Below are 22,978 nucleotides of genomic sequence, written 5' to 3'. Positions count from 1 at the left end.
GGCACAACAACAGATAGAGCATGGCCGAGAGACAGAGAGAGAGAGAACGGCGCCCTAGTCCGAGTCGGTCGGCGGTTCCTCGTCCCAGGGCGTGTCCTCGACGACGCGGCCGATCCGGCGCGAGCTACCGGCGTAGCCCGGGTCGCCGGGCTTGAGGACGCCTCGGTGTGTCACTGCGAGCAAAAGGGAGGTCAGGGCTGGGCAAGGGAACGCGGCAGAGGGAGAGAGAGGGGGACGCACCTCCCGGGATGACCTTGCTCGGGCTGAGCGACAGGTCGCGCTCCTCGGTCGGGCTCTGCGGCGTCCCACCGCCGAGCACCGACCCCTGGCTCGCCCCCTGGCTCTGCTCCTGGCTGCTCCTCCTGCGCCCGAACGGCGCGCCGCCGCTTGGACCGCTCGCCGAGTCGCCCGAAAAGTGGCGCAGCTGCGTCCCGGGCACGCGCCGCTGCCGCTTGCTGGCGTCGCGCTCAATCTCGAGCAGCTTGCAGACCTTGTCGTGCTCGGCGTTGAGGCGCTCGAGCTGCTTGAGCGAGTTGGCGGCGTCGACTCGGTGCTGAGTGGCCGACAGGAACGGGTTGATCATCTGCGCACGCACAGGCCGCCGTCAGTCACGGCGGCACTAAGGGAGGAGAAGAAGAGTGGCGCTCACGTGGCTGAGGATGTCGGTCATCGAGAAAGGCGGGTCGTCGCACGGCGTGAGGACGAGAGTGAGGGGCAGGGTCGGCGTGATCTGCATGACGAGCTGCGGCCGCACAGGGCGTCAGGCTCCCGCTCGGGCTCGCGCAAACGAAGTAGATCGTGTTAGACGCACCTCGATGCCCCCGCGAGGCTCCTCGCCCTCGATGTAGCCGCTCACGGCGAGTCCTCCTGCGCTCCAGCACTCTCGCACCCTCGCCGGCATGACCTCGGGCTTGACGGCGGCGCTTGGGACCTGCGAACGAGGACCTGGGTCAGTCTCGAGCTAGTGAGGGACCAGGAGAAAGTCGTGCGCACCTGCTGGAAGAGGTCGTCGACCTCGCGACCACACAGGCGAGCCTCCCACCAGACGTCGACAGTGCCCTGCTTCTTGCGGCGCTTGGTCGCCGGTGCGGCGGTTGAGGTCTTCTGGGTGCCGAGGGCTACGACCCACTCGATGTCGCCGAGGTGGAGCGGGTCGGGAGAACCAGAGCGAGACGAGGACGGGCGACGCTCGACCTGGGCGAGGCAGACGAGCGGGTGGTCGAGCTCGACGCTGCCGACATGGCCGATGACCTGGTACAGGCCGTGCAGGCGCTTCACGTCGAGCGGGCTGGCCATGACGAGCTCGGTGTGTTGAGGAGACGGACGAAGACGACGAGCTCTCCCCGCTTCTACCTCCCTCCGTGTCGCCTCGCTCGAGAGTGCCAGGCTTTGACCGAGCCCCACTCCAGCACCGACAGCCGCCTCGGCGCACCCGTCCAGCAGCGCCTCCAAGCCGCCACCGCCCCGGTTCAGCCTCCCCGCCTTCCGACCTTCATCTCCCGTTCGACCTCGCTCGACCGCCAGCGCACCAGGGCCAGCATGTCGGCCAACAGCCTCACCGAGGAGCTCCGCGCTCTCACCCTCACCTCCCTCGGCGACCCCGGAGCGTCTGGTGTCGGTGCGTCCCCTCCCCCTCTCCTCCCACCTCCCCCACACGCCGCCCCCCCTTCGCCCGTCGGTGGCGACAGCGAGCGCACTGGGGTATGCGTGCCCCTTGCAACCTGTCACAGCGACGAGCGACTCTCCCCCTCGGCAGCCTAGCCTGCGCTTCGCACAACTCGAACAGACGTCGAACGAGCTCGCCCTGACAATTCGTCCTCCCTCTGCAGTCCTCGCCAAGCGCCCCGACAAGGGCGGCACGCTCGGCCGTCGCATCGAGCTGTACGCCAACCTGTACAAGATCGAGTTCCGCAAGTCAGCCTCGATCGCCCACTACGACGTCAACATCGTCGCCGTCAAGGACGGGCCGGCCAAGGCGGGCACGGGCATCAACCGCGAGACGTCTATCGCCGTGTGGGACGCCCTCGTCGCGTCCAACCCGGACGGCCTCGGCCAGCAGCTCAAGAGCGCCGCGTTCGACAACCAGAAGAACGCCTTCTGCCTCGGCAACCTCGCGTTCGCCAACGGCGTCAAGGTCTTCCGCGTCTCGCTCGAGGCCGAGACGGCCGAGCGCCCGCCGCGCCTGTTCGACGTCAAGCTCCAGCTCGCCCAGGTCATCTAGGTCGGCATCCTCGAGCAGTTCTGCGCGCACCAGAAGGCGGCCAACATGAGCGACCTCGCCGCGACCGCCATCATGGCCCTCGACATCCTCCTGCGCCACAGCATGTTCCGCCGCGACGACTTTATCCCTGGCGCCGGCGGCCGCAAGTTCCTCAGCAAGCTCCAGGTCACGCCCCTCGGCGAGGGTGGGCAGCTCCTCGCCGGCCTGTTCCAGCGCGTCCCTCTCCCTATCCGCACGCGTTCGCGCGCGACATCGTCCATCCCCAGCGTCACTGACTCTCTCTTTGCGTCGTCGAGCAGGTCGGTCCGCCCCACCGCAATCGGCATGGTCCTCAACGCCGACACGGCCTTCTCGCCCTACATCGTCACGGGCAAGGTCCTCGAGGTCGCCAACGCCATCCTCGGCCGCGGCTCGTCGTCGGGTCCGGCCGGCCGCGATCGGCATGGTCCTCAACGCCGACACGGCCTTCTCGCCCTACATCGTCACGGGCAAGGTCCTCGAGGTCGCCAACGCCATCCTCGGCCGCGGCTCGTCGTCGGGTCCGGCCGGCCGCGGTGGTCGCGGCGGCGCGAGGGGCGGTCGTGGCGGCGGCAGGGGCGGCGGCGGGTTCGGCGGCTCGGGCGGCCCTCCTGTCGCGACGCCGTTCACCGATGCCGAGCTGCACCAGCTCAAGCGCAAGCTCAAGGGCGCCAAGGTGCGCGTCACGCACCGCGCCGACCGCCACATCTTTGCCATCGTCGGCTTTGGCCAGCCCGCCGGCCGCCACCAGGTGTCGATCGCCGACCGCTCCAAGAAGGGCCCCAAGGGCGCGCCCAAGACGACGGCCAAGGAGGCGGCCCAGCTCGCCGCCAAGGGCGAGCCGCTGCCCGAGCGCGAGAAGACGCCGGTCCAGTCGACGACGATGACGGTCGCCGACTACTTCCTCAAGACCTACAAGAAGAACGTCGACAAGGCGCTCCAGTGCGTCGAGCTGCGCGGCGGCATGTTCGTCCCGATCGACTGCCTCGAGCTCGTGCACGGCACCGTCATCCCGCCGACCAAGCTCACGGCCAACCAGGCGGCCAACATGATCAACGTCTCGGCCAAGCCGCCCGCCGAGCGCCGCGCCGCCATCGAGGCCATCCGCAAGGACGCCGACTTTGGCCCGACGTCGAGCGCCGCCGCGTGGGGCCTCGAGGTCGACGCCCAGATGCTCAAGCTCACGGGCCGCGTCCTGCCGCCGCCCCAGGTCATGTACCACGCCTCGTCGCAGAAGGCCAAGCCGTCGGTCGCGTTCGGGTCCGTCCTCTCTCGCCTCGGTCCTCGTCACCTGTCGGGCCCGCCCTGACCCTCTCCCTCGCCATCGCCCGCAGCGCGTGGAACCTCACGGCGTCCAAGTTCCTCGTTCCCGGCGCCGCGCTCCAGCACTGGGGCATCGTCGTCTACGCGCCGCCGAACCAGGCGCCGCCGCAGGCCCAGATCAAGTGGTTCTTCGACCTCCTGATGAAGCAGGCCAAGCTGCGCGGTGCGTCCCGGCCTGTTCCTCTTTCCCTCGCACCCGTCCTCCCTTCCTCGAGCCGGCGCACTGACCCTCCCGTTCGCCCGTTTTGCCTCCTCTCTTTCGTCCTCTCGCAGGCATGCGCATCACGGACGACACGCCCAAGACGCTCCAGTACTGGGACGGGCGCGAGGACCTCGTCTCGCCGTTCAAGAAGGCCTGCAACGCCATCATCATGAACAACGTGCGCCCCACTCTCTCTACATCTTCGACGTCCCCTCGACGTACACGTATTGACATCGTCGGACGTCCTCTCTCGCGCGCAGCCCAAGAACCCCAAGGGCGTCCCGCCGCAGATGGTCTTCTGCCTGCTCGCCGCACGTCCTCGCCCTGCCGCTCTCGTTCCTCCTCACCTTCACTGACTACTCTCCTCCCCTCCTCCCCCGTCTACAGGACCCGAAGAAGTACGACGAGATCAAGCGCAAGGCGGCGTTCGACCTGCCCGTCGCCGTCCCGACCCAGGTCCTCCTCAGTGCGTCCTCTCCTCACCTCTCGGGCTCGCCCTCGGCCTATCTGGGCGTCCTACTGACTTTCCTGCACGCCTGCGCAGTCAAGAAGGCGTTCAACGAGCGCGGCGTCGACCAGTACTGCGGTGAGCTCACCTCCCCTCCTTGAACCCCTCCTCTGCCTCCTTCTTGTCCTCCCTACTCGCTCCCTCTCCTTGCACTAGCTTGACAGAGCAGCAACTGATCCGCCGACACACAGGCAACGTCTGCCTCAAGCTCAACGCCAAGCTCGGCGGCGTCAACTCGACCATCGCGCCGGGCGACCTTCCCGGCTTCACGGCGGGCAAGACGCTCATCCTCGGCGCCGACGTCACGCACCCGACCGGCTTCGGCACCCCGCTCGCCGGCAGCGACGACGTCGCGCCCTCGATTGCCGCCGTCGTCGGCGCCGTCGACTCGGCCGACATGCAGTACGCGGCGCAGGTGCGCGAGCAGGCGGGCCGCAAGGAGTTCATCACCGACCTCGAGGACATGTGCGTCCAGCTCGTCAAGAAGTACCTCGTCAACGCCAAGGGCGTCAAGCCGACCAAGATCATCTTCTTCCGCGTGCGTCGCTCGTTCTCCCTCCCCTCTCTCTCTTTCCCCTATCGTGACTCGCTCCTGACGCCTCAACGCTTCGCAGGACGGCGTCTCGGAAGGCCAGTTCGCGCCGGTCGTGCACGAGGAGGTGACGCAGCTCAAAGCGCGCGTTCAGGGCGATCGACCCCAAGTGGAACCCGGCGCTCACGTTCGTCGTGTGCCAGAAGCGCCACCACGTGCGGTGCGTCCCTTTGTCCTCTCGTCGTCTCTCGTCGTCTCTTCCTGACTGAAACGCCGAGCGCCGTCACAGCTTCTTTGCCGCCAACGCGGGCGACGGCGACCGCACGGGCAACCTGCGTGAGTCCCTCTCTCCCTTCCACTCTCTCTCTCTCTCTCCCCACTCTCTCGTTCTCGTTCGCGTTCGGCGAAGCTCACACTGACTCATCGCTTCTTGTCGACAGCTCCTGGCCTCGTCGTCGACTCGACCGTGACGCACCCGTACGCGTTCGACTGGTACGGCCAGGCGCACTGCGGCCTCAAGGGCACGGCCAAGCCGACCCGGTACATTGTCCTCCTCGACGAGTCGGCGCACACGTCCGACCAGCTGCAGAAGCTCGTCAAGTACGTCCAGCGTCCCTCTCTTCTCGACGCCGTCCTGCAGTTCCTGACCTCGTCCCCTCCCCTCGTGCAGCTCGCTCTGCTTCTCGTTCGCCCGCGCCACGCGCTCCGTCTCGCTCGTCCCGGTTGCCTACTACGCCGACATCGTCGCCGCCAAGGCCCGCTCGTTCGTCACCGACGACGACGCGTCGACCGTCTCGTCCGGGTCGTCCAAGGCTCGCCAGCGCGGCCCCAAGGGCATCCAGGACAAGCTCGACCGCGTGTTCAAGACCGAGATGCCCCTCGGGCAGACCATGTGGTTCATCTGAACCCCGTCGTCGTCGTCGTCGGGCTTGAGGAGGAGGTCGTCGGGCTTGAGCAGGAGGAGGTCGTCGTCGCGCTTTCATCGTTCCCAAGTGCCGTGCTTTTCGTTGTAGTCTTTCTCGCAACCTCGTTCCTCTCTCACGTCACGCTCGAGAGTGATCAGAAGCACGGCGAGCCATGCAAACGGCGAGTCTGGCGCAATCGAGGAGGAACAGGAGGAGCAGCTTCGTCCACCTCCCTCGGCGAGCTCCCTCGGGGCTCTCCAAGCGGACGCCGGGCCATGAACGTACAGAGAGAGTTCGAAGCCACCGACTCGGCCCATCTCGAGCAGCACAGAGAGTTGCGCGGTCTCGAGAGAGCGTCTCTAGAGTTCATCACTCGGCCAATCTTTAACTTGCTCCTCACCCTCGTCAACACTCGTAGAGGCAGTGAGCGGGCCTTCACCAAGTATGGCAGCCTGTCCCTCAGTCTACGTGCCCCGACTGACTCCCCTCGCGTTGTGCAGACCTCGGCCCACCTTCGACCTCCCCTCCCCACCGCGCTCTCGCTCTCTCGACACGACCGCGACCGCAAGTGCACGGCTGCTCCGCCCCACATGGCCTCCAGTCACCGGCGAGCGCGTTCCCCCTCGCCAGACGCCGGCCTCGACTTCTTCTCGGACTCGCTCTCGTCGCTCTTCGCCCACCATGTTCCCGCCCATGGCGAGCCCGACCAGCTCTTCACCTACACGCCTCCCGCCTCCACCTCGACTGCGCCCATCACGGTGCGCCTCCCGCCCCAAGCCGTCAACAGCCTGTTCGCGCACCACGCCTGGGACGGCGGGCTGCGCTTGGCCGACAAGCTCGCTCTCGGCGAGCTCGACGTCGCGGGCGAGGACGTGCTCGAGCTGGGCGCAGGGGCCGGTATCAGCGGGCTGATGGCGGCACGGATGGGCGCGAAGAGGGTGCGTCGCTCTTCCTCCTCCCCGAACCTATCCTCAACTTCTCTCGGTCGACCCGACCCTAAACTCATCTCACAATCGCCTTTTCGCACCCAGGTCGTTCTCTCCGACTACAACGACCCGACCTTGATCGCCAACCTCCGCTCAAACATCGACCTCGCCTTTCCCTCGCCCGCCGACGCCCCGATCCGAGCGAGCCTCTCCGCTCAAGGTCACTCGTGGGGCGACACCGCCACGTATCCCGCCCTGCTCTCCTCCTCCTCCTTCGCCTCCCCCTCCTCGACACGCGAACCTGAGCGTCGCTTCACCCGCATCATCCTCGCCGACACGCTCTGGTCGTCCGCCGGCCACGTTCCCCTCCTCGACTCGCTCTTCGCGCTCCTCGCGCCGACGCCGACGGCACGCGTCTGTATCGTCGCCGGGCTGCACTCGGGCCGAGCGACGATCCGCAGCTTCTTGCGCAAGGCGAGCGGGAGAGGGCTCGTGCGCGAGGGCAAGTGGGTGGAGGTCGGGATCGAGGGGAGGAGGCGCGAGTGGGGTTGGGACGAGCGAGGAAGGACCGAGGGTGGCGCAGCTGCGGCAGCGGGCGCAGACGAGTGGGACGAGGTCGAGGACGCGAGCGAGCGGAACAAGTGGGTCGTCGAGGGGCAGCTCGAGTGGAGCGACGAGGCGTTGCTCGCGAGGAAAGCGAGCGGGACGAAGGAGGGCAGCAAGCCGAGTCCGGGCGGACCTGTAGCGAGCTGAGCGAGGACAGCTTGTACTTGACGAGCCTCTGCTGTTGACGAGGCGCGACGAGTCAGTTCGAGGTTCGCCGAGCGCAAACGAGAGCGCGCGCGCGAGAGAGAGAGGGAGAGAGGGACGCACGCAGGTTGTCCGTGCGGTCGCCGTAGCCTGCGTTGGCGGCAAAGAAGCTGTGACGGCGCTCGGCGTGTCAGTCAGGGGGAGACGACGAGAGACGGCGAGAGGACAGAGGGACGCACCGCACGTGGTGACGCTTCTGGCACACGACGAACGTGAGCGCCGGGTTCCACTTGGGGTCGATCGCCCTGAACGCGCGCTTGAGCTGCCGTCACTGCACGACTGGCGCAGAGCGCCGAGCGAGCTCCAAGGGCGAGGGTGCGTGGCGCGTCGCCGCTCGGTCCCTCGCCTCGCACGGACCTGGTCAGAGCGGCTCTCTCGCGCTCTGTCGTTGCAATGCGCGGTTCTCGAGCTCGCTGTCTGCGGCGAGAAGCGGCACTGCAAGAGCGCGCTAGAGCAAGAGCAGCCACGGCGAGCAGGGAATGCGAAACAGTTGATCAGCCGGCGACGAGCGGCAGCGACGAGCGGCGCGACAGCAACGAGACGCTTTCTCTCGTAGAGCGCATGCATGTGTGTACGTGACTGAATAGCGAGAGTCTGCGAAGCTATTCGACAACTGGGGATCTACTGCTGGATGCGGATGCGCCTGATTCATGTTCTCCTTCTCCTCTCTCGTCGCCCTCTCTCGACACTTGCCCTCCCTGAGGCCGACACTAACTAAGACCAGACCTGTAGACGAGGAGAAGAAGGTGGAAGGGGGACGAGAGTCAGTGCTTGCTCGCCAAAAGTGCTCGAGAAGGAGAGAGAGAGAGTGGACGCACGTCGAGCAAGAGGCGGTTGCGGTCCTTGAGGAGCTTGAGCTCCTTCTCGCCGTCCTCGTCCGAGCCGCCCTTGGCCTTGCCGAGGATGGTGGCGAGCTCACGCTCGACCGCCTTGGCCATGCTGCCGGCGTCGCCGCTGCGAGAGGGAAAAGAGAGAGTCAGTCCGGCTCGACGCAGGCGCACGAGCGACGTCGAGAGAAAGAGAGACCGAGAGAGAGGGAGAAGGAGACGGACCAGATGTAGGCGTAGCCCTTCTGCTGAACGAGCGCTTGGCCGATGCGGTCGCCCTCCTCGCGCAAGAGCTGCTGGACGTACACCTTGGGCTGGCCCTCCTCGCGACTGAGGGCGACGTGCAGGCGGAACTTGCCGTCGAGCTCCTTGGCGTACTCGTCCCACTCGGCGCGGTACAAGAAGTCCCACGTGGAGCGCCGGCACCCGTAAAAGAGGTCGATCGTGCCCCAGTCCTTGAGCGCGTCGGGCCCGTCCTTCTCGCGCGCCTTGCGCGCGAGCGCGACGCGGTCCTGGATGAAGCCGCGGAAGGGCGCGACGCCCGTACCGGGGCCGACCATGACGATCGGGACCTTGGGCGAGGTCGGGAGGCGGAAGTTGGACCGGCGGACGTGGATCGGCGCGGCGAGCTTGTCGTGCTTCTTGTACTTGCCACGAGGGCCGTCGAGCGCGTACACGGGCGCGCCGTCCTCGCGAGCCGACGGCGGCGTGCCGTTGGCCGCCTGCTTGAGGTTGAGGAGGTAGTTGGTCCCGACGCCGAAGACCTTGTTGGCGCCGGGGACGGGCTCGTACTTGAGGACGACGGCCGTGACGTGGATCGCGTTCGGGTGAAGCTTGGGCGAGCTCGAGATCGAGTAGTACCGGGGCTGGAGGCGGTGGATGGCGCCGATGATGCGGTCGACCGGGATGGACCAGGGCGTCGGCGTCGCGGACGGCGCGTCGCCGGCGGCGAGCATGAGGACCTCGGACAGGCGCAGGCACTTGGCGCCGGCCGTCTCGTGGTAGTACGCCTTGTCCGAGCCGAGCTTCTCGAGCATGGCCTTGGCCTCGGGCGTCGGCGCGTACTTGGCGAACGAGCCGACCGACTGGCGCGAGGCCGGGGCCGAGATGTCGAGGTAGTTGCGGAACATGGTCTCGTAGGTGGTCGGGACCGGGAACGGGACCTTGGCGAGGGCCGGGTCGAGCGACTTGACGTCGATGGCCTTGGAGCGCTTGTCCTGAAGGCCGAGGATCGAGAGCATGCGCTCAACCTCGACCTCGGGGTTGACGGGCCACACGCCGACATGGTCGCCCGTCTGGTACCGGATGCCCGAGTCGGTGATGTCGAACTCGGCGAAGATGCAGTTGCGGTCGCCGTCCTCGAACAGCTCCTTGGCCTGGGTGAGCGGCGCCGCGTACGGGTTCTTGGCGTCGAACACGCCGCGAGTGCCGGTGAGGGCGCGCGCCGACAGCTCGCCGAGATACAGCTTGGCGTCGTCGACCTCGTCGAGCTCCGTGACCTCGAAGTCGGCGACGTCGCCGCCGGCGCCCTCCTCCCAGCCGAGCTCGCTCTGGACGGCGGCGAACATGTCGTCCTTCCACGCGAGGTAGTCCTCCTCCATCGACTTGTCGTCGTCGCCCTCGCCGCGAGGACCGACGCGCTTGGCGCCGAGCTGCGTCAGGCGGTCGTCGATGTTGCGCGCCATGGCGTTGAAGTACTCGTAGGTCGAGTTGCCGACTGCGAGGGTGCGAGAAAAGTGGGTGAGCTCCTGAACGAGCGCAAGAGAGAGAGAAAGAGAGAGAGAGAGGGAAAGAGGGACGCACGGCCGAAGACGACGTAGCGCAGGTTGTCGAGCTTGTCGCCGTTGCTGAACTGCGGGTCCTCCTTGAGGAACTCCATGAGCTGCACGGCATTGTCGGTCGGCTCGCCCTCGCCGTACGTGGCGAGGCAGAAGATGACGAGGCAGTCGTCCGGGACGGCGTCCAAGTTGTCGAAGTCGTAGCTGCGGGAACGGTCGGCGGGTTAGTCTTTGCTCTCCTTCAGGACACACAGAGGGACGAGAGGACAGGCCGACGCACTCCTCGGGGTCGCACACGAGCGACGAGAGGCCGAAGCGCGCCTTTGCCTCCTTGGCGATGCGGGTGCCGTAGTCCTCGGCCGTGCCGGTCTGCGAGCCGTAGAAGATGGCGATCTTCTTGCCCTGTGGACATGAGGAGGGAGAGGGAGCTCGTCAGTGAGGCCGATCGGGAGGTGGGGGTGGCTGCAGGTCGCGCGAGCGGCGAGGCGGAGGAGGCGAGGGCCGGCACCATCGGCGGCGTGGCGGATACCGCTCGCGCGCCTATACCGGGTCCCACAAGCTCCAGGACCGTCCTGCGCTGCAACCGGCGGTCCCGCGAGGCGTGGTCGGGCAAGGGGAGCGAGTGCGAGGGGCTCACCGAGAGCTTGAGCGACGCGACAAAGTCGCGGCCCGTGTCGACAACGCCGTTGGCGGACGGCTTGGCGGCCGAGCCGTTGGTGGGCAGAGGCGCAACCGGGCTGCTGTCGCCCTTGTTGCGGAGGAAGAGGAACCAGCCGGCGACGAGGGCGGCCACGAGGGCTCCGAGCGAGACGGCGGTGGACGGCATCGGCGAGGGGAGCGGGGGCGGGGTCGTGCTGGAGGTCGTGTGCCGGGGTACAAGGAGCAGAAGCACGCGCGGTCTGTGCCGGCGAGCGAGTGGGGCGAGAGGTTGAGCCGCGTCGTCGGCGGCCGCGGCGGGACCGGCGTCGCCTTGCCGCGCTTGCTTGCGCCGCCTGTTCTTTTCTCCCGGCCGCGACGCTCGACACGAGTCCTGGCGCGAACAGGGTGATATACAGGGCACGGCTATAGGTCCTACAAGGGCTCGAGGAACTGGTACTGCGAGACAAAGAAAACGAGAGACCAGAGGAAAGGCGAGGTTGTGCAACAGGACGGACGACGACGACGACCAACGCTCGGGGCGGCCCAACGACGGAGCCGCTCCCTTTTCAACAGGAGGGGGTAGACAGAGAGACAGGGAAAGAGGGACGCGATAAAGAGAGGGAGAGAGGGACGGTGGCGGGCTCACAGCCCTGCGCCGCGCAGCCCGAGTCCGCCGCCAGGAGGCCCTACCGCCCCGACCGGCGGCGGAAGGTTCGACAGCGGCGTCGGCGTCACGGCGCCCGACCCGAGCGTGTCTGGGCTCGAGCCTCCCGCCGTCGTCGACGTGGTGAACGCCGGGTGGCCGAGGACGGGCCCGCCGGGCGACCGTGGGTGCTGCGGGCGCTGCAGCGCCTGCTGCGCCTGCATCGCCGCCGAGAACCGCGTGAGCGCCATGAGGACGCTGCGCGAGTCGAGGCGCACGGCCTGCCCGAGCGCGCTCAGGACCTCGGTGAACGGGCCGAGCTGGTGCAGCGTCAAGGTCGACAGGCAGTTCTCGACCCGCACGACGTACGACTCGAGCAGGGCCGCGAGCTCGTCGTCGGTCGCGTCGGCGCGCACGGGGAAGGCGAGCGTCGTAGGGTGGATGAGCGTCTTGCGCTTGGCGGTGACCGGCTGCTGCTGCTGCGCCGTCGACGGCCGGGCCGACGAGTTGGGCAGGTGCGGCGCGACCTCGTCGCCGACGCCGTGCACGATGGCGCCGCAGACCGCCTCGAGCTGCACGAGGAGGAGGAGGAGGACGAGAGTCAGGCGCACGCTCGACAGGTTCGAGAACGAGAAAGAGAGAGAGAGAGAGAGAGGGGCGCACCCGCTGCACGACCCTGCCGAGGCCCTTGATCGTGTTGACGTCGAGGAGCTGAGGCGTCTCGTCCTGGATGACCTCGCTGCGCTTGCCGGCGATGGCGGTGCCGGCCGAGTCGTCGAGGGCGCCCGCCGGCGGGACGATGCGCTCCTTGAGCGCCTTGGGCCACAGGAGCGAGATGAGCTCGGCCGACTCGAGACCTGTGCGCCGAGACGGGGTCAGTCGAGGCTTCCGATGAGGCAGAGGAGGAGGAGGAGGAGTAGGAGGAGGAGGAAGAGGGACGCACCCTTGAGCTTGCGCTCGCCGAGCTCGGTGATGCCGAACCCGAGGCGCTTGAGGGCGGCAATGTCCTGCTTGTCGCGCGGGTCGAGGTACTCGTCCTCGTTCTCGTCGTCGTCCTCGCCGTCGTCCGAGTCGAGGCTCGAGGGCCCGGGCTTCTGCTGCATGACGACGTCCTGGATGATCTCGACGACGTCCTGGCTCGCCGAGATCTGGCCGCCCTCGGCGACGGCGCTGATCCTCGCGGCGCGGTTGACGATGGGGCCAAAGTAGTCCATGCGCCGCGTGATCGGGTCGGCCTCGCACACGGGCGCACCCCAGTGGATGCCCATGCGGACCGACAGGCCGCGGTACAGGGTCTCGCCGCGCGAGTCGAGGATCTCGCGGCCCTCCTCCGAGTCGAGGATCTCCTGCGGCCAGTCCTCGCGCAGGAGCTCGAGCTGGACCGTGAGACACCACAGGAGCGCCGACGTGACGGTCGGGAACGAGACCATGAACGCGTCGCCCTCGGTCTTGACCTCGTAGCCGCCGATGGCGCGCAGCTGGCGGCGCAGGAGCTGGTTGTGCATGCGGATCGCCGTCTGCATGCCCGGGTTCGACTCCCACAGCGCGGTCGAGTTGCGGATGTCGGTAAAGACGAGCGCGACCATGCCGACCGGCGGTGCGACCTCGCGGTCGAGCAGGTTCAGGTACCGCTCGCCGGCCGCCTCCTCGCCGCCTCGACCTCGACGGGCCTTGTGTGCGCCGTAGAAGCCCTCGTCCTCGACGTGCGCGGCGCGGTGCTTGGCGTACAGGCCGCCCTTCTTGGCCTTGAACAGGTCGCCGACGGCGAGCACCATGACCATGACGTTGCTCGACGAGCCGTACGAGATGGCCAGGTCGCGCAGCTTGGCCGCAGCCGCCATCGGGTCGCCTCGCTCGGTGCGCGCGACGTCGACGGCCGCCTGGTACGACATGTGGTCCCACAGGCCGCGGTTGGCGATGATGACGAACTCGTCCGTCTCGGTGAGCTCGATCTCGTCGACGGCCGGCGCCGCGTTGATGGCCGGGTGCACGTTGAAGAAGCCGAACGACCTCGCGATGTCGACCTCGTCGTTGACGTACCCGCGCGTCGAGATCCAGCCCTCGGCCGTGCGGATGCGGGCGATCTCGCCGGCATCGAACGGCTCGTGCCGCTGCGCGATGAGGCGCGCCGTGCCGCCTCGCCCGGCGATGACGGCGAGCGCGTTGCCGGCGTTGGCGACGTACAGGCGCTTGCGGCGGATGTAGACGATGATGCCGGCCGCGCCGGCCTTGACCGACGACGCCGAGCGGTCCGAGATGCTGATCTCGGAGCCCTTGCGGCGCGACTCGAGCGACGGCAGGAGGAGGTTGCCAAAGTCGCGGTTGATGTTGAGGAAGGCGCGGCGCAGGGCGTCGCTCGTCACCTCGCCGCTCTTGAGGCGCGACAGCTCGAGCGTGAAGACGGCCGAGAACGTGTCCTGGAGGTACTTGACGAGCTTGGCGCCCGTGTTCTGGCCCTTGTTGACGGCGTCGAACAGGCCAAAGATGGCCTCGTCGTCCTTGGACCGGAACCGCGGGATGACGATGTCGACAAGCGACAGCGTGTCGAACCGCTGCCCGAGCGTGTCGGCGATGCCGTAGCCCATGTCGTTGATCTCGCTCAGCGACGTGCGCACGCGCCGGTCCTCGTTCTCGTCCGGGACCGACGGGATCATGAGCGTCACGTCCATGAGGCCGAGGACGTGCAGCCGCGTGAGGGCGCTAAAGTCGGCGAGGTTGCGGCGCTTGGCGTTGCGCGGCAGGTTGGACGTGTCGTTCTGGTGGCCCGGCTTGATCTCGAGGCGCTTGTTGCCCGACAGGTTGAGGTACCGCAGCTCGAGGTTCCAGTTCCTGCGAGTTGAGAAGGTCGTCAGGGACGGGTCCGCGAGCGCGACGACGGCGAGGGCAAGGGGCGAGAGGGAGGAAGAGATGGGAAGAGGGAGGCAAAGGGAGAGGGAGAGAGGGAGAGGAGGAGGAAGAGGAGAGGGAAGAGGCGAAGGAGGGGAACGCGCGAGACGCACCAGTTCCAGTCGTAGGGCCAATTGGCGATGTTGTACTTGAGCACGTTGGACCCGACGTCGAGCGCGTACAGCTTCTTGATCTTGCCGAGCTCGGCGGGGAGCGTCTGGAGCTTGTTGCCGTTGAGGTAGATCGTCTTGAGGCTCACGAGGCGCTCGAGGTCGTCCGGCGGGAGGCTCGTGAGCTTGTTGCCCGACAAGTACAGCTCCTCGAGGCTCTGGCACTTGAACAGGCTCGACGTCGGGATCTCGTAGATGTCGTTGAACGACAGGTTGAGGACCCGCAGCTCGGTCATGAGCGACACGGGCGCAAAGATGTCGTCGCCGAGCTGGTTGTCGCCGAGGTACAGCTTCTGGAGCGACAGGGCGAGCGGCGGGGCGATGCGCCCGCTCGTCGACGTCGTCGCCTTGGTGACGACCGACAGCTTGCGCAGGTCGAGGTCGTCGGTCGGCCCGTCGAGGGCGTGCGCCGGCGTCGACGGCGCCGTCTGCGCCGGCGGGTCGGGAAAGTCCTTGATGAGGTTGGACGACGCGTTGAGGGACGCGAGCTGGGCGCAGAGCCACAGGGTCGACGGGAGCGTCTGCAGGTCGTTGCCCGACACCTGGAGCGACTGGAGGCGCTGCAGCCGGCCGAGGCTGTCGGGCAGGGCGGCGAGGAGGTTGTTCTTGACCGACAGGGTGACGAGGTTCGACAGGGCGCCGATGGCGTCGGGCAGGACGCGCAACGTGTTGCTGTCGAGGACGAGCGTCTCGACCGAGCCGAGGTGGCTGAACATCTCGGGCGACAGCGTCGACAGCTTGCCGTGCGACAGGTTGAGCGACGTGAGGGTCGAGCTCGTGCCCGTGAGGGCGAACCGCGTGAGCGAGTTGTGCTTGGCCGTGAGGATGCGCAGGTTGGCCCACGACGCGTCCAGGGTCGACGCCTGGTTGTGCTCGCAGCGCAGCACCTCGAGCGACGGGATCGACGTCAACGCGGCAAAGTCCGAGATGACGTTGCGGCGGACGTCGAGCTCGCGCAGGGACACGAGCGACCCGAGGGTCGGCGGGAGGGTCGTGATGAGGTTGGCGAGGAGGTTGAGGCGCTCGAGGTTCTCGAGCTTGCCGATCTCGGGCGGGACGACCGTGACCGTGTTGAACGAGAAGTCGAGCTCGACGAGGGGCTCGGTCTCGGACACGACGGGCGGCACCTTGTCGAACCGGTTGTTGGACAGGTTGAGGTACTTGAGCGCGCGAAACTCGCGAAAGTAGTCGGGCACGGTCGCCAGCCGGTTGTTGTGGCACTTGAGCGACGCGAGGTTGACGAGCTCGTTGAGGGCAATGTGCTCGAGCTCGACGATGTTGTTGTTCGAGATGTCGAGCCGAGTCAGGCTCGAGCACTCGCGCAACGACTGCGGGAGGCGCTTGATGCCCATGTTGCTCAGGACGAGCTCGCGCAGGGCGGTGCAGCCCTGGATAAAGTCGGTCGGGAGGTCGAACGGCCGGTTCTTGGACAGGTTGAGGCTGCGGATCTCGTGCGCGTGCTTGTACAGGAAGATCGGGATGGTCGCGACGCCTCGGGCCGATAGGTCGACAAACTCCATGCTCTCGCCGGCAAAGTCCTCCTCCTGCGAGTTGGCGAGAGAGGACGAGGAGGAAGGGCCCAGGTCAGTCTCGCGAGGACAGGGAAGGGGAACGAGAGGAGGACGACGAGGACGCACAATCGACGACGCCATCGGGGCGTACTGCGCCTTGTACACGAGCTTGCACAGGTACGAGTTGTCCTCGCGGCCGAGCTCCTCGAGCTTGTCGAGGTCGGTGTAGCCCGCCTGCTCGAACTTGCGCTTCTGGAGGAGGACGGGCTTCTCGTTCGGGCCGACGCGGCGCTCGAGCCCGCGCTCGCGCAGGTACAGCGCATAGATCGTCTTGGGGTTGATCTGGAACTTGCGCGCGAGCATGGCCGTCATCTCGGACGCGCTTGCGCCGAGCGGGACGGGGAGCGTCGAGAAGGTGCCGTCGACGCGGAAGATGCGGACCATGAACTGTGGGCGAGCAGGATCAGTACGACGCCTGACGAGGAAAGAGAGAGAGAGAGAGAGAGAGCGAGGACGCACGGGCTTCTGACTGGCTTTGCGGCCCTCGCCGTCGGCCGTCCCGGGCCGCCCACCCCTCATCGCCGGCCTGCTCCCACTCGTCGCCGGCCGCCCGTTCCTCGTCGACGTACCCGGGCCGACACTCTCGCCGATCGACCGGACGCCGCCCGCGTCTGCGCCGATGCCGGGGCTTGCGCCGGCCTCGCTCTCCTCCGTCTCGAGGTCGTCGTCGTCGTCGTCCTCGTCGTCGTCGCTCGAGTCGTGGTCGAGGCTCGCGCCCGCCTCGGCCTTGACGGCCCACGAGTCGGGCGCGGTCCACGCCCCGCTGCTGCCCGCCCCTCCTCCCGCACCGCCGCTCGCGCCGCCGAGACCGAACACGCTCCCTCGCGGGACGCCGCTCACCGTGCCCGGCGGCGGCCCGCCCGTGATGGTCGAGATGCTGCGCGTGCTGCCCTGGCGCGAGCCAAGGCCGGGCCGTAGCCCGCCGCCGGGCCCGAGCGTGCCGCCGCCGGGCGAGACGGGCTGCTGCGCGCCGGCGCCGACGCCAAAGCCCATGACGCTCGCCGCCTTGCTGCCCGCCGTCGGCGGCCGGTGCTCGTCGCCCGGAGCGCGCCCAGCGGCGCTCATCGGCCGCCCGCTGCCGCTGCTGCCGCCGCCGCCGGCCGTCGACGACGAGCCCGAGCCCCAGAAGTTGTTGGCCGACGCCGCGTTGTGGTGGTGGCGCGTCGGCGACTCGGCGTGGGCGCCGTGACTGAACGCGCTCGGGCCGAGTGACGGTCGGCGAGTGCCGCCTGCGCCGCCTGCGCCGCCGCCGAGCCCGTTGACGATCGACTGGCCGTCCGACGCCTTGCGGCTGCTCGCGTAGCCCGCCTCGGCCGCCGAGCCGACACTGCCGCTGCCCGTGCCGCTCGAGAGGCTCCCTCGAGCGGGGCCGCCGCCGAGTGCGGCCGTCGACGCTGCCGACGACGACGACGGGTCGCCGGCGACGATGCCCTCCATGTGGTCAAAGTTGGTGTCGAGCGCGATCTCGCCGTCGGTGCTGTAGACGGCGCCCTGGCGGAGCGGCGCCGGGTCGCGGTCGCGGCCCTGGGTCGACGGACCACGCGACGACGAGCCGCCGGTCGCGCCGGCGACGAGGGCCGAGATGGGCGTCGTCGGCCGGCGGCTCTTCTTGGGCACCTTTGGCGGTTTCGGGTACAGCTGGGTCGCGGTGGCGAGGTTGGCGCCCGTGTCGGTGGCGTCGCCGCGGGCCTGGAGCTTGGCGGGGAGGGTCGACGCGTCGAAGCCGCTCGGCGGCGGCGGGCCGTGGCTCTGCCCGAGGCCGAACTCGCTGACGGAAGCGGCAGCCTCGGACGAGTAGCTGGCTGCGGGCGTGGGGGAGGCGAGTGAGCGACGGCGCGGGCGAGAGGGGAGGACGAGAGAATCGACGGACCGTCCTTGTGCATGTCGCTCTTGCTGCCGCGACGCTTGAGGAGGCCGCCAAACAGGCCGCGCTTCTTCTCCTTGACGGGCGGGTCCTTCTCGCCGTAGCCGCGGAGGACGCTTGCGCTGCGGGTGCCGCGAAGAGGCTGGGAGCTGCTCGACGACGGGATGAGGGTGCCCTTGCGCCGGCTCTGCGACTGCGTGTGTGGGGGGCAGGGGGGTCAGTAAGTCGGTCGATGGTAGAGGGAGAGAGGCAAGAGGACGGGGGCGCACCTCGCTCGCCGGGTTGTTGGCCCACGACGGGACCGTGTCGAGCGAGCCTCGACTGGCGGCGTCTAGCCGGTCGCTCGTGCTCGGCCGGCTGCCGTCCCTCGAGACGGGGGCCGGCGAGGCGCCGTTGCGCGAGGCGGTGCTGCTCGCGAGCGGGTTGGCGGATGAGGTCGCGGTGGAGGTGGTGGTGGGGCGGTCGAGGTCGTCGAGGGCGACGCCGAGCATCTTTGCCTGCTTGGACGAGCGCGGGACGACTGGGGCGTCCATGGTGAGGTGGGCGCGTGGCCTCGCGGGCGCACGAGGGCGCGAGGTTGCGGTGGACCTCGACGAGGGAGGAGGCTGGTCGAGGGGGAACGAGGCGGCGAGGGAAGGGGGCGAGTCGAGAGGGAATCGGGGCGCGCTGTGGGTGTACTCTGCGAGGCTGCTGCGCGTGTCGGTCTGGCGAGCACTCGGGTTGGTGGGCGAGGACGAGAGCGGCGAGCGAGCGAGTGGGTGTGTGTGGAGCAGCTCCCAGCCTCGCGCGCCGTCGGTGCCTCCCCTGAGTCTCGCCCATTTCAACCTCAGCTCGCTCTCAACTTCGCGCTTGACGCGCAGCCTCGCCCCGTCGCTCGCTCCCGCCTCGTCGCACACGTCTCTCTCAGCTCGACGACCACCATTCTGCTGCAGCTCTTCTCCCTGCGCACCTTGTCTCGCCGCGCCCACCAGCCCGCCTCGAGCCGCCGCACCGTCTCGCACCTCGTCGCCTCGACCTCATCCCGCATGCAGCCTCTCGCGCCCCTCGAGGGCAACCCCAAGCTCGAGCCCAAACCCGGGCCCGGCAGCTCGAACGCGGCAGCTGGCGCAGCCCAGTCCGGCACCAACAGCCGCCGCGCCAGTCACTCGGCGACGGGCAGGCCCGACCCGCTGTCGACCATCACTCACGCCTCGGTCCGTCGCCCCTGCACCCTCGTTCTCCAACTGGGACCCACACAAAGTCACTGACCGACCTTGTCGTGCGCCTGCAGGCATCGCGCATCGGCCCCGGCGTCATCCCGACCGGCCTCCGCATCACGCCGCACGACGACCTCACGCCCGAGGAGAAGGCAAAGCGCCTCGCCGCCTACGCCGCCGTCGACGAGCACGTCAAGCCCCAGCACAAGGTTATCGGCATCGGGTGAGCTCCCCTCCTCCCTCTCGAGCCGCGTCTTGACTCGGATCCGCCCCCATCTTCCTTCCCCCACTTGCTCACCTCTTCCTCCCCTCGCCCCTTCCTGCAGCTCGGGCTCGACCGTCCCGTACGTCGTCGAGCGCCTGTGCCAGCCGCCGCACAACAACTCGAACAGTGACCGCTGGTGCGCCGCCCCCTCTTTCCCCTCGTCGACCTGCCTCCTCGTCCGTCCGCTCACCCTCGCTCGCGCCTCCGCAACAGGTACATCCCGACGGGCTTCCAGTCCAAGGAGCTCATCGTCAAGGCGGGCCTCAACCTCGGCGACGTCGACCAGTTCCCGACCATCGACGTGACGATTGACGGCGCCGACGAGGTCGACGTGCGTCTCGCTCTCTCTCTGGTCTCTCTTTCTCAGTGCGGCAGAACTGACTCTTCTTCTCGAGATACAGGACGAGCTCAACGCGATCAAGTACGCCCCTTGCCCTCTCCTCTCGGCCTCCTTCGTCTCGCTGACTCGAGCTCTCTCCCTCGCAGGGGAGGCGGCGCGTGTCAGCTCAGAGAGAAGGTCCTCGCCGAGGCCGCCACGCACTTTATCATCGTCGCCGACTCACGCAAGGATTCAAAGATCCTCGGTCACGCGTGGAAGCAGGGCGTCCCGATCGAGGTGGCCCCGTTCGCGTGGGCAAAGGTCTTTGTCAGTGCGTCGCCAGCAGCAGCTCCTCTTTCTCCTTCTCTCTCGCACGTGACTGACGAGCCTCATCGTCGCAGACTTGCAGAAGATGGGCTGCGAGAACCCGGCGCTGCGCATGGGCAAGATGAAGGCCGGCCCGGTCGTGACCGACAACGGGTGCGTCCTCCTCTCTCTCTCTCTTTCTCTGCGCCTCCTCTCCCTCTCTCTGACACGCCGATCGACCTGCAGCAACTTTGTCATCGACGCCGTCTTCTCCGAATCCTACATGCGCGACCCGGCCGAGCTCCTGCACCGCATCAAGATGTGCGTCCTCGTCCCTCCTCTCTCGTCCTTGCCGGCCCTCGCACTGACGACGAACACGCACACGCAGGCTCACGGGCGTCCTCGAGGTCGGCCTTTTCGTCGGCATGGCCGAGGCGGCGTACTTTGGCTACCCGGACGGGACGGTGCTCGCGAGGTGGCAGGACGGTGCGCTCCCTCTCTCTCTCTTCTCTCTCTCTCTCTCTCCTTCCACGTGAAGGGACGAACTGACGAGCCCGCCGTCGTCGTACGCAGGGAGGAGACAGAAAGTCGACGCGTCCAAGGGCCTCGAGATCGCGGCGCAGGGCAAGAAGGTCTGAGCGCGGCGTGCGGCGTGCGGCGCGAGATGGTCCGGCGAGCGAGGAGGTCTGTATGTACAGGGTGGGCGAGCGGGTGCAACGAGGGCTTACGAGTCGAGCGAGTTTGTGCGATGAGGGTCCGTGCGCTCGAGGGAGGACGCGTGTGAGAGCGGGCGAGAGAACGAGGCAGCGCTCGGTCGGCTCGCGCGGCACAGCGAGCGTGCTCACAGCTGTCCCTCGAGCGAGAGCTCAGCTGCGCGGCGCATGTCGAGCGAGGAAAGAGGAGCGAGAGCTGCCGACCTTCGCAAACTCGACCTTCTCCTCAGCGAAAGTCGTCTCGGCGGCGCTTCTCTGTGCGCTCGGTCGAGCTCCTCGTAGCTGTTCGACGCTCTCGAGCTCTCGCGCTGACTGAGAGGGCGCGCAGGGCAGACCGCGGTCGCTCAAAGTCGCTCGGACCTTGCTCGTCGCGACCGAGAGAGAGCGGACGAGGAAGAAAGTGCAGCTCTCGCGCTCGCTCGAGACGATGACGACGGGACGACGAGCTGTGCATGGCAAATGTAGGGGACAGAGAGGGAGACACGAGAGGGGGTACTACTGACAGCAACGAGCAGGCTCGACGGGAGCGTGGGCGTCTAACGCCTCGACACGTACACGTAAACCGTGACGATGGCCACCGCCATGCCGAGAAGTGCAGTTGCGTCGCCCCACATCGTCACCTTGTCGGCGAACTTTTTGAAGTCGACGGCACCTTGCAGCGACAGGTTGGAAACGTGGCGAGACCCGAGGTAAAAGAGGACGAGCTGGAGGAGGAGGCAGACGAAGACGACCATGCAGGTGTTGCGGACGGCGAGGAGCGCATTCTGCGGGAGCACCGCACCTCGTCAGGGGACGAACGTGGCCTGACGCCGATCCTCGAAGAAGGACGAGGCTGGAAGAGGGTTTGGGGACGCACCTTGAGGGACGAGGGGACGCGCCAGCCAACAGCCTCTTCGACGATCTCGGCGACGACCTGCGACTTGTCGTCCGTGTGCGACCCGCCGAGGGACGCCCACACGCGCTGCGCCACCTGGACGCCCGACTGGAGCGACGGCAGGCCCTCGACCTTGGTCTCCTTGGCGACGCCCTCGACGGGCAGGCGCTCCGAGTCCATGCTCGCGCGGTCGACTTGAGCGGCGCTGCCGAGGACGTCGGCGACGCGGGCGAGCGCCACGTCGCGCTGGGCGACAGCGACCTTGCAGTTGGCGATCGCGAAGTCGCGGTCGGAGAGGGCGCCGCGGTACAGGCCGAGGAAGAGGACGAGGAGAGCGAAGTAGGCGAGTCCAAACCCGATGCACAGCTTGCGGATGGGGACCGAGGGCGAAGTGGCCATGGTCGGCGCGGGCGGGAGGGGGAGGAGCTGGGGGAGGAGCGGGCGAGGAGGGCTCGGTGAGGGTGAGGGCTGGGGGTGCTCGTGTGGTTCTGCGCAGTCAGGCAAGCTCGCGTGTGCGTGCTGCTGCGACGGCGAGGTGAGAGTGAGTGAGGTGACGGAAGGAGAGAGGGGGGAACGCCCGGCCGTTGGCGAGCTTGCCCCGCAGCGCGCACAGTCCGCTCCTCGGAACTTCCGCCGCGGCCTCCTGCTCCCTCGTGCGCACACGCACACGAACGACGAGCCCATGTCCAGCTCAAGAGCGCCTATGGAGCCGTCGAGCGCGCCAAACTCGCTCGCTCGCAGAAAGCGCTCGAGCCTCTCCCTCCTCTCCCTCGTCGAGACGGCGCGCATTCGAGGCTCCATACGACGCTGCTCTCTGTCGTGCTCGCCACAGACTCGCCGTGAAGCTGAGCGGAAAGAGAGTCGCACAGAGAGGCTTTGCACAAGCGAGGCTATGCTGACAACGAGGAGGAAGGTCGTCGCGGCGCTCGGCGCTCGCGGATAGGAGAGAGAGAGGGGTAGAGTCGAGAGAGGGGACAAAGAGGCATGCAGAGAGAAGGGTCGGCGAGGCGAGGGGTGTCTGGCGAGGCGAAAAAGGTCGAGGGGAAGGAAGGGAAAAGGGAAGCTGCTCCTCCGTGATGCCGCCGCCGTCCCCTCCCTCGCCGCTCACCAAGACGGCGGCGGTGCCGCGCCCGTCGGCGGCATCGGCGCCTGGCCGTACCTCGCCGCGGCGCCGGGTGCGCCACCGTACGCCTGCTGCGGCGGCGCGAGGATCGGGTCGACGCCGTATGGCTGGTCGACGACGACGAACTGGCTCGACGACGGCTGCGGCGGCGAGTGATAGTACATGGACGACGCCGACGGTGGCGGGTTAGCGCGCATGGGCGAGTTCCAGCTGTTGAGGCCGTCCTCGGCCTGCTGCTGGAGGAGGTTGAGGTGCGGGTGCTTGCTCGACACGCTGATGCGCCGGTTGACGCCGGCGCCGCCGGTCCCGCCCGCCACCGCGCCGGCGCCGTACTGCGACTCCCACATCTTCCACTGCTC

The 22,978-nt window shown here is 68.0% G+C and overlaps 8 protein-coding genes across 8 annotated transcripts; 4 read left to right on the top strand and 4 right to left on the bottom strand.

Annotated features, from left to right (window-relative positions):
• Positions 1-54: 54 nt before the first annotated feature.
• On the bottom strand, positions 55-1,296 carry RHOBADRAFT_51506 (uncharacterized protein; the record flags this gene model as incomplete). Its single annotated transcript, XM_018415875.1, has 5 exons — positions 55-173; positions 241-583; positions 650-742; positions 812-931; positions 994-1,296. 5 exons carry the CDS (start codon positions 1,294-1,296, stop codon positions 55-57), a joined length of 978 nt encoding a protein of 325 aa, XP_018273737.1.
• Positions 1,297-1,539: 243 nt separating this feature from the next.
• On the top strand, positions 1,540-2,221 carry RHOBADRAFT_41683 (uncharacterized protein; the record flags this gene model as incomplete). The annotated part of the gene is made up of 2 exons (XM_018413931.1): positions 1,540-1,618; positions 1,830-2,221. The coding sequence occupies 2 exons, from the start codon at positions 1,540-1,542 to the stop codon at positions 2,219-2,221; spliced, it is 471 nt and encodes a 156-aa protein (XP_018273736.1).
• Positions 2,222-2,266: 45 nt separating this feature from the next.
• On the top strand, positions 2,267-5,845 carry RHOBADRAFT_51505 (uncharacterized protein; the record flags this gene model as incomplete). The annotated part of the gene is made up of 12 exons (XM_018415874.1): positions 2,267-2,459; positions 2,521-3,499; positions 3,574-3,725; positions 3,836-3,942; positions 4,025-4,075; positions 4,152-4,230; positions 4,309-4,350; positions 4,464-4,810; positions 4,887-5,024; positions 5,094-5,140; positions 5,245-5,404; positions 5,475-5,845. Coding segments are annotated over 12 exons (2,664 nt in total), but the record flags the coding sequence as incomplete, so codon positions are not given.
• Positions 5,846-6,299: 454 nt separating this feature from the next.
• RHOBADRAFT_51504 (uncharacterized protein) lies at positions 6,300-7,428 on the top strand (the record flags this gene model as incomplete). Its single annotated transcript, XM_018415873.1, has 2 exons — positions 6,300-6,647; positions 6,741-7,428. 2 exons carry the CDS (start codon positions 6,300-6,302, stop codon positions 7,386-7,388), a joined length of 996 nt encoding a protein of 331 aa, XP_018273734.1. The 3' UTR covers positions 7,389-7,428.
• A 573-nt stretch (positions 7,429-8,001) lies between these two features.
• Positions 8,002-10,876, bottom strand: RHOBADRAFT_48011 (uncharacterized protein; the record flags this gene model as incomplete). Its single annotated transcript, XM_018415082.1, has 6 exons — positions 8,002-8,171; positions 8,264-8,399; positions 8,498-9,989; positions 10,076-10,254; positions 10,331-10,452; positions 10,688-10,876. The coding sequence occupies 6 exons, from the start codon at positions 10,874-10,876 to the stop codon at positions 8,160-8,162; spliced, it is 2,130 nt and encodes a 709-aa protein (XP_018273733.1). The 3' UTR covers positions 8,002-8,159.
• Positions 10,877-12,158: 1,282 nt separating this feature from the next.
• RHOBADRAFT_24215 (uncharacterized protein) lies at positions 12,159-16,346 on the bottom strand (the record flags this gene model as incomplete). Its single annotated transcript, XM_018412634.1, has 5 exons — positions 12,159-12,189; positions 12,276-12,975; positions 13,036-14,161; positions 14,332-15,977; positions 16,065-16,346. Coding segments are annotated over 5 exons (3,780 nt in total), but the record flags the coding sequence as incomplete, so codon positions are not given.
• RHOBADRAFT_48010 (uncharacterized protein) lies at positions 16,261-20,653 on the top strand (the record flags this gene model as incomplete). The annotated part of the gene is made up of 10 exons (XM_018415081.1): positions 16,261-16,278; positions 19,172-19,242; positions 19,346-19,420; positions 19,498-19,615; positions 19,686-19,705; positions 19,771-19,934; positions 20,005-20,083; positions 20,156-20,230; positions 20,298-20,395; positions 20,483-20,653. The coding sequence occupies 10 exons, from the start codon at positions 16,261-16,263 to the stop codon at positions 20,545-20,547; spliced, it is 783 nt and encodes a 260-aa protein (XP_018273731.1). The 3' UTR covers positions 20,548-20,653.
• Positions 20,654-21,158: 505 nt separating this feature from the next.
• RHOBADRAFT_41677 (uncharacterized protein) lies at positions 21,159-21,895 on the bottom strand (the record flags this gene model as incomplete). The annotated part of the gene is made up of 2 exons (XM_018413930.1): positions 21,159-21,386; positions 21,479-21,895. 2 exons carry the CDS (start codon positions 21,893-21,895, stop codon positions 21,159-21,161), a joined length of 645 nt encoding a protein of 214 aa, XP_018273730.1.
• Positions 21,896-22,978: the final 1,083 nt, after the last annotated feature.

Source organism: Rhodotorula graminis, assembly GCF_001329695.1.
Source record: "Rhodotorula graminis WP1 unplaced genomic scaffold RHOBAscaffold_2, whole genome shotgun sequence".
NCBI lineage: Eukaryota > Fungi > Basidiomycota > Microbotryomycetes > Sporidiobolales > Sporidiobolaceae > Rhodotorula > Rhodotorula graminis.
This window is presented reverse-complemented; position numbering and strand designations above follow the sequence as displayed.